We start from the raw sequence: 14,490 nt of genomic DNA, 5'->3' as shown, positions 1-14,490 counted from the left end.
CTCTGGGCTTGAATATTAAATTAACAGGGATTACATTTTGATTTAAGTATACAGTAGACCCCGCGAAGTCGCGGTTCAGAGTTCGCGGCCTCAGTCATTTGCAGATTTTTCCTTAAAACCTATCTAATAATTATTAGCGGAAACCGCAAATATCCTTCGCAATTTTTATGGATTTTTTCGTGGCAATACTGTAATGTAGAGAGAACAGGAAGCAACTGTAGCAGAAACGTGGCTTGGGATGGTGAAAGTAGCCAATAGAATTTGAAACTGACTCCCAGCAGTCCCTGCAGTGGCTCCGATTGGTCTACTGCTCAGGGTGCTGGGGCTATTGGGGTCAAAGGATGTCAGTGCGGCTTTTGCAAAGGGGGCCGGTGACCAAAAGCAAAATAAAAGTTTTTGTAATTTGTGTTTCAGGTTTCTGTCTCTCTGCCTGCCTTCTGTTGGGTTACCTGTACTTATTCGTTTTGTCCTGGATCGTTTCATGTTTGGCGTCTGCATTGTCTGCCGTCTGCCTGTGTACATGAGGACTGTAAGTGGATTCATGGCCATCCTGCAAAGAAAGAAGCGCTCCTGAACCCGTCTTCACCATTTCAGGAACTAGTGGTAGGACTATCTTTACATTCCCATTCAACGTACGGATCTCTGGACTATCTATTTTCATCATTACATTTCATCCGTTGCCGTTTTTCATGATTTTCTGTGTGTGTTTTGTTGGTGCTTTGTTGTATTTAATGTGTAATCGCTGTAAGGGGAACAGGGGTGGTATCATTGTTTTCATTTATTTCATTTGTTTTCATTACATTCTTTATTTGCTGTTTGATTACCGGATTGCTTTGTTTTTGTCTCTGTTTGTGAGTGTGTGCGGGTCGGGTCAAGGCTGGGTGCGTCCCTGGAATCTCCACCATAAAAATAAATAAATCGCCATCTTCTTGATGGTGTGAATCTTAGCGGCACCAGACCGCTACAGTATTATTCATTTCTCCTTGCTGCTGATTGACTGTGATGCATCTGTAGCTGAGTGTTTTCTGTTTTGTTCCTCTTAACCCTTAAACTGCCACAACCAGCTATAGTCGTTTCACAGTGCCATTTGCGAGCATGCAGGAGCTGACTTAAAAGCCTGAATTTTTTGGCTGATTGCTTTCTTTCTCTCTCCTCCGCCAGACATCCTCTGCTCCTGTTGGCGGTTATGCTCCCTTATGATGTTTGTCTATTCTTTAATCGATAACTAACTGCATACTGTGCTCATTTTACTTCTGAAAGAGACATGTTTGTTTGTTTGAAGTGTTTGAATAAAGCTCCTGTCTCTACAATCTCCTGTGTTTCTGTGCAATTCTGTGACCCAAGCGTGACACACTGCAGCCTCACTGTCTCTGGGATTGAGACAGCGTCAGCGTTTACCTCTGTGTGTTTGCGTGCTGCCAGTTCAAGAGCAGTTGGCTCAGTGATTTACGTAATTTGTTCCGTGGTGTCAGCTGCACCTTGTAAATATTGTTCCAATAGGTTTTTAAAAGTTTTTACAGTTCATTAGCAGTGTGTAAAATGATCAGTGTTGCAGTAATTGTGATGCTCTTTGCATGGAAAAAAATGTGTTCTATTAAAATTTCACTTTTTCTTTGTGAATTGTGATGTTTACTTAAAGTGCAGCAAAAAAAGTATTTGGCGTCCAGGGATGCATTAACCCCCAAGTATGTGGCAGTTTAAGGGTTAAAGCCCCAAGATGCCGTCAAAACGCCCTGCACCTTCTAAGGCTTCTGGCAATGAAAACGCACTTGCATGAACTACAGTACATATAGCGGTAACATCGGTATTTTACATTCTAGCACTGCAGGAGACATAGCAGTACAGTACTGTATAGTATACAGGTTTACCTTTACATTCTTTTTTAGATAATGTATTAAGCTGAGGTTGAAATGAAATAAAAGTGTTTTGGGGGAATATTTAGGGTTTAAACTATAAAAATAGAATTTTTTTTAACCATATCCAAAATTTGCGGTTTTTCACAATTCGTGGGTGCTCTAGGAATGTAACCCCTGTGAATTTTGGGGGTGTACTGTACTACTATATTAGGTAGCTATAAGTATTGTTTATTATTGGCTATTGTGCTACTTCTCTTGTTTATCTGGAGGAACAATCCAGTCAGACTGACATGGGCAGAGAACTGTTGAAGCAACTTTGGGAATCTGTCGCTGTAATGAAAGCACCACACTGTTCTGCCCTCACAATATTGTCACATGCAAATCTTTTAAATGTTTGTCTATGTATGCAAACATAAATTATTACATTTTCAATAAAATGGAAGAAAAGCTGCATACACGAACTTCTTGCATATCAGTTTGCATTTGAGACTTCCTTTTTAAAATAATGATAGTAAATTCCTAAAGTACAGTCAAGGTGCTACTTTAACAAGACACAAACTGACCTTCCGAACAACTTGCACGAAGTCCTTGGAGTTCTGAGGGGGCAGACCTTGGAGCTGGCGAGTGCAGGCTTCTAGAGACGAAGCATGTGCTACAATCAAAATATTACTACCTGAAAGATAAGGAAGAAAATACATTCAGAAATGAAGACAAGGAAAAGTCTCTGAAAAATAAACAAATCAGAAGTGTCCAATTAATTAAGATATCATTGAAAAAAACACCCATGCCTAAAATTCCAGCAATTTATATAATGTTTAAGCAATTTCATTATACAAACTGTCACACCTAGCCATATTGTATATGCAGCACTACAATTCTCACCCTTCTTACAAAGGAGAGACCACTGGTGGCTAAAAATGGTACAATTAATATGTCTATAACACTGATAGTTTGGAGAAAACTGAAAAAGCACTATAGCTGATAAAGCTGTGGGCCAAAAGGTCTCCCAGCCTGCAGTTACCTGGAACTATTTAAAAGCGTTTGTTATGGAACCCCAAATACAGTGTACAGTATGTGTTGTACATTTGCTGTAAGGAGACTACACTATATTGTGTTCTGGGCAGGTCATGCTTATGACTGCTTTTTTCCCCACTTCACTTTTCTAATCCATTAATTGGTTAGACCATGAACTCCCAGACACTAAACATGATCCAGTATTTTCTAATTTCTTACTGATGGGATGCCCACCTTTGTAAGAATATACCAACAGTGACTGGACAGAAATTACATATGAATTAGGCCCAAATGCGTATTAGCAGGGAAGCAGCAAATTTTCGCTGGAATCATTCAGGAGTGCTCCACTAATTTCTGATTCCGATTTGGCACCCGAAACTTCCAGGATAGGCTCTGACTCCTGTCGCCCTGAACTGGATTAAGCAATAGATGTGCGTATGGAGCATTTAGGTCAGGTGAACTTATTAAGCAAATTAAATCTAATTAATAAGTTGAACATAAAGGTGAGTGGAGAAACCAGATGGTAAGTAACTGTTTTGGAGAAACTGGCATTCATTACAAGACAGCAAGCAGACTGGTGTAGTGGCTAAGGCACTGGGTATTAAATTTTCTCTGTGGTTTAAGCAGTATCTTTACCTGCCTGTGCTCCAAATGTAAAAACTATACATGTAAACAGCTGTAATACATACTGGTGTTGTAAGCCACTTTGTATACAGTAAAGGCATCAATCAAACATAAAATAATATTAATAAAAAGTGACAGGAAGCTGTAACTTGTTTTGCAACAGCATTCACAAGATGGGGCACTCATATATGCTGGAGCAATTTAAAGCACAGGTTCTTAATCTAAGGGTCCAAATCTTTAAATTTATGACAAAATATCTTACAAGCAGATTAAATAATGATTTAAAAATGATGTTAAAGCTAATACAGCCTTCCTAAACTGATAGTAAAATCCTTTCTGCTTATACCGTTTCAATGAGCAGTATTACAAGTTATGGGCATTAAAATCAGATGATAACATTCAAATGAAAAACGTCAATAATCTTGTATTTTAGAATCAACGCTACTCAGATAACACACTGTATATTTAATTTAAAATCAGCAAGTTAAACTCTTGAAATGGAACACACATTCCCCCTAATCATCCCATGAGAGAGTTCTCTGTCTTTGCACTGTGCAGTAGTCCCAGTAAGAGGACATTATATCTATCCTTCTGAAAACATTTGTTTTGTCTCGTAAACCTCCAAGAGGAGGACAGGGTGTGAAAAGGACTAAAATTAGACTAACCCCCCAGCACAGGAATGAGACACAGGACTCCCACAACTAAAATCTTCAACCAGGAAGCATTTTACTATAACTGTCATTTTTACTAAAATATAGTTCTGTACTATAGGTTTTTCATAAATAAAAATAAAAAAGGCACACAAAGGGGGAAAACATTCTGACAGAATCAGTAGGTTTACATTTCAAACAACAGAAAATGAAGCAAGTAAAAGGAGAGTGGTCTAACTTTCAGCATGGGGACAGGAAGTCTCTAGCATTTGTATTCAAATGTTTTTGCTGAAACAATTCAGAAAAAACAAATTCAAACAAAAAACAACATTAAAGTATTCTCTGTGAATTTTATTAGGACTATAGGTTGTCCTAATAAAGACTATTAGGACTGTTGGTTCTACAATAGAAAAGAAAACAATGGCTGCTGGTATAGACACTTCCAAGCATACTGCAACACAAACAACAAAAGACAGGCCATTTCTTATGGAGGTTTTCATATATGTTGCATCACAGGATACTATTTATTTAATGCGTACAGCACCATAAAGTGAAAAAACTATACTATTTTAGAGCAACCTCCATGTATAAAGCATCCTAAAGTAGAAAAGAACAGTTACTTCCTTTATTAACTTTTGTTATGATAAACCTAAAAATGGCGGCAACTGCCTTGAGACAGTGCCATCCATGCCGAACCACAAAGTAAAAAGGACTGCCTGCTCTGTATAGAGATTTACAAGTAGTGATGACTGTATCCTCATTCAATAAAATGGTCAAGAGATGTCTGCCTTTTAATTGAAAGAAACATATGAAATGGTAAAGGAATTTTAATGTCTGCACTGAGCTGTGTCATTCACACTTGCCAATTAAATTGTGAAATGTGATTTCTTTCGATCTTATTGAAGGATATTTGCTCAGACATATATGTTGTGCTCACAATGGGTATCATGGTTTGGCATTGTAGTTGAATGCTTTATAGCATCTCTTAACACCCAATCATACAATGTAATAGTGTGAAAAATTACTGAAAATGTAAGTTTTTAAAGCACATAAATAATATATTTTGTTAAATATTTTGTAGTCTCAGCCCGATTTATGCATGAGCTAACAAGCACTGCAGCCCAGGGCCCTGTGAGCCACAGGGGTCCCTAAATTAATCAAGATGCATGAAATACTTTTGGTCTGGCCGTCTGAGTCCTCATTAAGCCCTTTACTGTAATACCTGAGATAACTAGATCACCGCTAGTTGTATGCACACTACCATTTTTGAGGATGGTGGCCACTGGAATTGCTTAAGAGAGACAGGATGTCATTCTGTAGAGTGCATGAAGAAGAAAGCAATTTGTCATGTTATAATGGTGACAGTTCTTTCGAAATGGCCAGTGACAGCATGATAGCATCTAGTTCTAATGCGAAGGAGACAGGCAGTTAGAAATGTGGCCCAGAGAGGACATCACTCACAGAGATGGGTTGCTCCTGCTGAGTGCTTATGGAACAGATACAAGAGATGGGAGCAGGACTTGTGGTGTTCCCAATGAATGCTACCAGCTCAGCCATGACAATGTCTCTTCTTCCTTTTCTTTTCCTTTCAGTTTAACTTTCAGTTTTTGTTTCTTTTCTTGCCTTTTTCCTGTTCTTTCTTTGTCTCTGAACTCAGCCTCCTTTTATCCCTGTAGGTGCAGATGCCTTTATTGCAAACCCTAGAGCGCTAACAGCGAAGTAAGTTTGAGTGCAGGTACAGACAATGTCCCCATCAACACCGCAGGATTGCTCATCTACTCTACCGTGTGCACCTACACCCAACCAGGAGCCCAAAGGCACTGTTTTTAATATAAATTTAATATAGATGTTTGTAATATACTGTAACAATCATATATAGTGTGACACAGTAGTACATTAGGACAAACTGCTATAAATACGTTGCTGAAACAGTTTGTAAAGCTTGAGATAATGCATGAATGTATTACATATCATCCTTTATAATATAAAACAACATAAGCTCATTCTGAGAGTCTTGCTATCTTTAATAATTTGTTTTTAATAACATTGCTAACTTGCTTATAGACTTAATGCCTGCTTATAATGGATACCCGAACTAAAGTGTTACTGAGGCATTATGTTGCTAACTGAAGTTCCAATTCAAAAGTGAAATCATTCTGCATGATGTAATGGCATTGTGCTATAACAATTTTCAAGTGAAAAACTTCCTTTCATAAATTCCTGGATCTTCACAAATGAACTGAAGCTTTAGATGTTTTCCATTCATTTAGCAAGGCTGTTATACTGTATTAGCACTAAAAGACCTACTTTAAGTATAGCCATGACATCTTGTTTGTGTTGAGCTCATTCAGCAAAGAGAAACATTTCAGCTGCCTACCTTTGCTTTTGCAGTCTGACAGGATTTCCTTTGTCACCTGGTAACTCCTGCTGATGTAGGTCTCATAGGACTCAGAAACTCCTAGTTTGCTGATTGGTATGTGAGGTCTGGAAAAGGAAGCTGAAGGTAAGTCTGTGATGTTAACAAATACACTATAATCTTACAATGTTGAACAAAACAAATACAATTTGATATTCTGTTGGATTTCCAGATAACAAAACATGATTAAAAAAAAACTTTTTCTATATGAGTACCTGCTGCGGCTGCTTATTTGTACCTCACTTACCATACAAATGTCTGGCTAAAAATGTTCAGCACTCATTTCTTTTAAGTGGCCGAAAGAGGATTCTCACATCTTTTTCCCAACAAGCATGAAAGCAAATTTCAAGAGGGAGCCAGATGTTTTTGCTTCCTTTTTCCGCAGTGTGTCCAGACAGATGGATCAAGCAGGACCTTTACCAGACCGACTACTTCCCAAGTGTAACAGCAAAACCGGCGGAGGTGGAAATGCTTCCTCTCTGAGAACAAAGCAAGATGTACCGACTCACAAAGGCTTACTGTATCTGTCCAGGGTCACTACACAATTTCTGACTGCCAGGATTTCATCAGTGATCAGTAATGGAGTAAGCAAAACCCCTTTCCTCATACATACTGGATTCTTATCTAAAATCTATATAAAAATGCAATTGAAAACAAATCTAAATAAACAATTGATCCTTACATCCAAGTTATACTACAAAATAAAGACAAATGAAGACGGCAAGGTGAATTCAGTGCTATTGTAAAGACTGGATGCAGCTGTTTGTGTTCTTAGGTAATTCAAAATGCACACATTTTACAGAACTGGGAGGCAGGTCCATTTGAATAGGGACAAAATTATGAAAAAGCAATTGAAAAACAAGCCATAGTTGAGTTTTAGGCCTGCCTTCTTGTGCCACGTCTGTTTTCTAAATATTTTAAAGAAAACACTGCCACGGTAGTTCACTGCATCCTGATACTTGAATACCTTTTTAATGTCTATAATGAGCAATGCCAGTTCAACTTGGCAGTTATGCTGCACCACATATGTTTTGTACATGTTGATTGATACTTGCAAAGTAGCAGATTGTGTCTACTGTGGGCATCACAAGGTGGCATTACACAGATTATTACAGTTTAACAGATTATGGCACTTGAATGGCAGCCTTCTGACCCATAGTAAGGCAATTAAGGCAGGCAGCTACTGATAAGTCTCATCTCTGAATATTGTTAAACATTACTTACTCAGCAATATGTGGCATCCACTAAGAAAAACAAAATCTGCAATCACAGTCTTCCTAATTCTGACACTTGAATGTCTTTCTAATGGTAGACTAATGACTATATTGTTTGAAGGTGCATTGGATGTTAACAAAGTTGTTACTTGCTCAATGATACTCTGCATCCACTGTTCACATTTCAATTTGAGATACGAGTATACTGCTGTATGAATTGGTAAAGGAAGTTTAATTTCTGTACTGAGCTGTGCCATTCATAATTGCCAATTTAATTGTGAAATGTAATTTCTTTCGAACTTATTGAAGAATATTTGCTTAGAGATATGTTGTGCTCACAATGGGCATCATGGTTTGGCATTGTAGTTGAATGCCTTATAGCATTCTAATATCTTAAGAACAGCATTCCAAAGTTTAAATTGAGCTACATCATGTATATTGTGCCATCTGTGTTCTATAAAATCTTTTGAAGCATAATTACTCATCAATATCTTGTGCCCAGTGCTGGAACCGCAGTGTTTCTCATATGTCTATATTGAGCTACGCCATTGAAACTTGCCAGCTCTCTAGTGTCACTGTTTGTTCTGTAAAAGTTTTTGAACAATACAGTAATTACTCACTGAATCTCAGTATGTCTTGGGTGGAAACTACAAATTGGCACTGCAGTTTACTTCTTTATAGCTTTTTAATGACAGTCTAATCTCTAAACTGTGATGTGCCATTCAGACTATGGATATCTTTTGCAATACTTGTTATGAAAATGTTATTGAACATTTAACAGTAATACACTCTGCCTGCTGCAGTCTGTACAAGTGTGTAACCCAACAAGGGAAGTTTGTTAGTCCTCTGTTCAAGTTTTTCTGCCGGTAAAGCCCTTGCACTTCATATTTCAAACCACCTCTGTACATGAAGCACTGTGAATCACAGAAAGTTGCATCACGTCTTTGAAAAGCTTTGCTAGACTACATATCAGCAAAATGTTTTAGGCAAGAAAAAATTGTAATACTGAGAATTATACCATAGACAATGTAGACACACCTCACTACAAATCTGAAACACAAATGCAACATATATTGCATGTACAGTATACCAGCAACACAACGCTCAGTGCTTGAAACAAGCAGGACATCACCTAAAAGAAGGAACAATTTCCTGGGCCAGAAGGAAAGAGAACAACAACTAGATGTAGCCATTTTGCTTGCTTTTCGTTATATACATTTTTGACCATGTTCAAACTGTAAGTCACACTGTTTTTGGCTATAAAACGTCAATGGATGGCTAGAGGAGTCTTTTTACTTCTACATTCTATTTTGGTAGCTTCTATCCCATATATCAATTATTAATAAAAGTAGTCATACAATGCACATCTGACACTTTTTTGATTTATGTGTTACAATAGGTATACTCTTCATTTCATCTATTTATTTGCAATACCATTTCTTTTATACAAATAATAGTCAAGCTTTACTTAGACAGGGGTATATTAGGCATATACGCATTTGCAAGTTTATATACCATGCATACATATTCTACAGTACAAGAGAAGATCATTAAGTGAGTGGGATGAAATGTGTGATCAAAGTGAAACAAATCCTCAGTGACATTACCCAATGGCAAAACAGTGAAAAAGCAGGAGTGCTCTCAGCCTGCCTCGTCTGTAAAATGCTCTCTGGTTTTAATTTATTTATCTGTGCATCTTTTTTTTTCTTTTGGAAAAATGACTGCTTAACATAATTTTTGCATGAGAAGTCAAACAATATTTCAACATCCAAGAAAACTGGGCACAATAAATAAATGTCAGGCAATAACAGAAATGAATAATTCTCATACACCTCCCTTGAAGAGGTGAAACAGTAGATGTGGGTGTTAATTCTAAAATATTCTAAACTACACTTTAGATTGAATAAAAGCAAATTAATTCTAAGGCCTGAATTAACTTTTTATACAGTTTTTAAATATTTTCTTCTGTTTAGAAAATACTGCAAAATTGAGCCATTTTCTAAATATTAGGGATCCTGTTGGCTTACTATTCTATAATTGATTAAAAAAAAGCAGTGTGTATTATAAATAAAACTGGAATGTACAACATTGTAACTTCAATCCTTAAATCAGTACAATGGCTCCCAGCTTGGTTTAGAGCAAATTTCAGAATCCTCAATCTGAAGTCTAAAGCCATAAATTGTTTAGTCATCATAATTTATTAATGACTGTGCTCCCGAGCATACACTGCTATTACAAAATGCAGCTGTTCCTAAAATTATAACGGTAAATAAAATTAACCTTGACCTATCAATATCAGAGAACCCCCACTGCACTCAGCAATTAATCAATGTTAAATAATTTACCATAACTTACACTTAGAGAAGAGGGAGAAGCTGTTTGTATTGCTTGTATTCTGTTTGACTGAATGCAACAAAGTCTTTCTCATTCTCCTTTTTTTCTTCATTATTCTGGTGTCACTTCCATTTTTATCAATTTTAGAAAAGGACCTCAGAGTGGCTATGCCAGCAGCAATGATCCACACAGTGTCAGACCTTCTTTGAATTCCATTACAATCACAGATTTCTGCTCGTCTTGTGGTGTATTTTGGAGTTCTCACAGCCTTAATGGCCAGCCTAACATCTTTTCACTTGAAAATGCAGGTCTATCAAACCCAGAGATTAACTCTGAAATATTCAACATATTCTCTGTAGTAACAATATCATTTGCATCTCAAAACCCTGAGGTTTGCCATCTCTCAATGCTTGAAAATCATTCAAAGTTTAACAAAAGTACTCACATATTCCTTTAAATAAACTTAGGCTGAGACCTAAAATTTCATACATTAAACTATTATGCTGTAGCCCTGAAGCCTCATTTTGTACAAACAATACAAATACAGGTTTCTTTACCTTAAGATGTGGCACTTGACAAGTTTGTTCTCTAAGAGTTTTTTGCTGTTGCTATTTACCCATTTGTCATTTATTTGAACAATCAACTGGAGATTTTGGAAATTCTAAGAAAATGAATAAAACTTATCCCTCTAAGCTGATGACATGAGCCTGAGTCATCACATGAACATGTGGTAAATGTACTAGTTCAGTTCCACAAGATCCCTGATTTAAGGTTAGCTTGGGTGAGGAAGTATGGTTTCTTGTTAATGCTTCAATACAAAACTGCAGTTTAAAGGACTTTCTTTGTACTGGAAGATTAGGTTACACAGGAGTCAGAATACCAAGATCCAGGCCTTTAATGACCTCTGGGACACAGCCATCAGCAGTGTGTCTGTCTGCGGAGAGAGTGTCGACCTTGTTGAGTGGTTTACTTACCTTGGTAATGACATTCATGTCTCTGGCGACTCTTCCTATGAAGTCAGTAGACGGATTGGGAGAGCATGGGGGGGTCATGAGGTCGCTGGAAAGGGGTGTGTGGCACTCCCGATATCTATGCAAAAGGACGAAGGTCCAAGTCTTTAGAGTCCTGGTGCTTCCTGTCTTGCTATATGGTTGTGTGACCTGAGATGAAGACTGGACTCCTTTGGTACTGTGTCTCTCCGGAAAATCCTTGGGTACCGCTGGTTTCACTTTGTGTCAAATGAGCAGTTGCTCATGGAGTCCCGAATGAGGCACATTATCTGCATTGTGAGGGATCATCAGTTATGGCACTACAGCCATGTGGCGCATTTCCCCGAGGGTGATCGGGTTGGAAGATCCTCATTGCTGGGGACACGAGTGGCTGGACCAGGCCAAGGGGTCGCCCAAGTAACACCTGGATGCAGCAGATAGAGGGTCATTTCCAGAGGGTGGGACTGGACCGTGTATCTGCCTGGGGGGTTGCAAACCAGGATCCTGAGTTGTTTCGTCGTGTAGTGGGTGCAGCAATGCACTGTACCAGTGCATGCTCCCCAACTTGACTTTGACTAGAGTCAGAATCCCATAATGCTTTACAGATTTACTGAAAATTTTAATATTTTATGTGAACTTATTAAACAAGATATTTCCAGTTGCTCCTATAGTCATGTATGTTTAGCAAGCAGCCATACCAAATACGCTTCAGAACCTGAATCCACCTGAAGCTAAGCATGTTCAGGCCCAGCCAGTACCTGAATGGGAGACTATCTAGGAAAAGCTTTGTTTGCTGTTAGAAGAATTGAAGGTGAGGCCGGCGGGAATGGGGAACACTTGCCCTGTTGTCTGTGTGTGGATTCCAGTGCCCCAGTGCAGTAACAGGGGTACTGTACTTTACATATGGCACCATCTTTTGGACAAGACTTAAAACCAAGGTCCTGACTCTCCAAGGTCATTAAAGATTCCTGGGCATCCTTCAAAAAGGGTAGGGTGTATCTTGATGTCTTGGCTAAATTGCTCATCATGGCCTCATCCATTCTGGCTCCCTAATGATCCCTTGTCTCTAATTGGCTCTATCACCCCTTCACCACTAACGGCTAATGTGTGGGGAGTGTACTGGTACAATAATGGCTGCCATCGCATCATCCAGGTGAGTGCTACACATTGGTGGTGGTTGAAGAGGTTCCCCTCTGTCTAAGTGCTGTGAGTAGCGAGAAAGGTGCTATATAAATGTAATTAACTATTATTATTTATTAGATGGGGGAATCACTATGACTCAGATGAATAGCCAATCAAAATTCTTAAATTTATTCCATTTTATCCTTATTTTTATAAATAAATGCTTCTCTAAAATACTGAGTGCAGTTTGAGAAAAGGGAACAACCCTATTTGAAAAAAAAAATTCCTTCAAAGACCTAAAGAAGAGGGAGGACAGGACTTATGTAATTTCAGGATTTATTACTGGGTGGGGAACTCTCACACTTTGAGACACTGGGGAAAAAGCATTATATATATGAACTCATACTGACATCGTTTGTTATATATATAAAAAAAAGATCTCTTATTTTTTAACTTATGTATACCCTTTGCTGATAATCACAAACTTCCACAAACAGAAAAAAACACATTTCAGACCTCAATGCCATTTTTACAAGATTACCATATATTTCCCCCTTTAAATATTCAAAATGTGGCTTGTATATGGTGTTGAAATATTTAAAGACATCTTTATCAAGAAATGAATCATTTGATCAACTTAATTCTAACCATAACCTCTTACAAAACTCTTCGCTTATTACATGCAAGTCACCGACTTTGCTAGAATCAGCATAACTAAGTTTCCTAACCAATCTTTCATTTTCACCTCTTGACATTTTCTAAGAAAGTGCTGCTGCTGCTGAAAAAAGAAACATGGCAAAGCTATAGCAGTTTTTGCTACCACAATCCCTCATATAGTTTTGGCTCATTACAACAAGATTCCCTGGCAGTGAATGTCAGCCAGCCTTACACTAAATACTTTATTCTCTTACCTGGTGCAAGACATGAGCTAAATCAATTCAGGATTGTGCACTGTCTGCATCTTTGTCAAGGTAAACAGTCAAAATGTAGTACAGTGCTGGTCTAAAATTCTCATCTACTTAAAGTAAACCAAATATTCTACTGTTTTTGTTAATACTGGTTCTTGTTCTATAAACTGGTTAATGTGATAACTACTACACAATTAGCCTCACATTGATGAAACAAGTGCATCCTACCCTATCTACTGTATAACAATGGTAAAAAATATTTTATACTACTTTAAATTAGAAAAAAAAAATATGTCACTCAATGAAGAATGATTTAGAAATGTTATTAAAATTGTACTCAGCTGGCACAGTTTAAAGTAATTATTGATCACATGTAATAACTGTAAACTTTCTAGCCATTATGTTTATGTATTTTGACCCCCTACCCCTCGTATAATGTTTTAAATATTTTATTTTCCCTTTTCATTTTATTTTTTCTTTTTTGGAAGAGTATAGGGAAGTTCACAGTGAGTAATGTACTAGGTAGATAGTATATCAGTGAATAATTGTATTTAACTAGTGTCACACACGTGTGCATGGGAGGCAGCTAAAGGGTCTAAATGAGAGTAATTCCACGCCAGACCAAGGGGTGGCGGAGTGCGCTGACCTTTCTTCTCGCTTTCCTGCATACCGTCTGGTCCTGATGGTGCCACTTCCGGTCCTTCTAATGATGTCACTTCTGTTCTGGGGGTAGGGGGGCCTTCTGATGACGTCACATCCGGTCCCGAACCCACAGAGCAGGACTCTTCCAGTTCCGGCCCTTTTAATGGTGTTGCTTCCGGGTCCGAGCCTATGGAGGAAGATCCTTCCGGATCCGGCCCCTGTTGACATCATATCCTGTTTTGGCCTTTAAAACCGCCATTTAACAAATAGTTGATCAGTTCTGTTTTGCAGAACTGTTTACCCTTTTGCAGCTAGGGAATATTATACGGGTGGCTGCCCTAAACCTTTTTATGACTCTTGCGTCTGCTTTTTGTAACACTAGTTAAGTTTTAATTTACTGTAGTGCATTGTGGCATTGTGTTTCTCCTGTGAAATGTAATAAAAATAAAAAAACAATAACACTTCAGTTTAGGTACTGCAAAAATGCATCTATTACGCATTTACTGTTATGTAATAAGACTTTAACATACACTTCCTTGGGTCTTCATAACACTTACAGAGCATCAGTGAAGTGTTTATTAATCTCTGCAATGTGACCTACTAATAAAACTTCACTTCACAGTGTTCTGAAGTGGCTTAACTGAGACACATTTCTCTTGATATTCCATTTTAGTATAAGACTTGTGAATCCTTCATATGATCAATTTTTACCATCATGTCA

At 37.9% G+C, this 14,490-nt stretch overlaps 1 protein-coding gene across 1 annotated transcript in view; it reads right to left on the bottom strand.

Moving 5' to 3' along the window:
* Positions 1-14,490, bottom strand: part of LOC114658164 (ubiquitin-associated and SH3 domain-containing protein B-like) — a 254,146-nt gene that overhangs the window by 12,388 nt on the left and 227,268 nt on the right. The window contains exons 12-13 of the mRNA XM_028810246.2: positions 6,522-6,628; positions 2,420-2,529 (exon numbers count right to left, since the gene is read on the bottom strand). Coding sequence (XP_028666079.1) covers positions 2,420-2,529; positions 6,522-6,628 — 217 coding nt within the window. The remainder of the gene's footprint in view (positions 1-2,419; positions 2,530-6,521; positions 6,629-14,490) is intronic.

The sequence above is a fragment of the Erpetoichthys calabaricus genome, chromosome 9 (genome assembly GCF_900747795.2).
Source record: "Erpetoichthys calabaricus chromosome 9, fErpCal1.3, whole genome shotgun sequence".
In the NCBI taxonomy this organism is placed as follows: Eukaryota; Metazoa; Chordata; class Cladistia; order Polypteriformes; family Polypteridae; genus Erpetoichthys; species Erpetoichthys calabaricus.
Note: the sequence above shows the minus strand (reverse complement) of the source record. Positions and strands in the feature narration are given on the sequence as shown.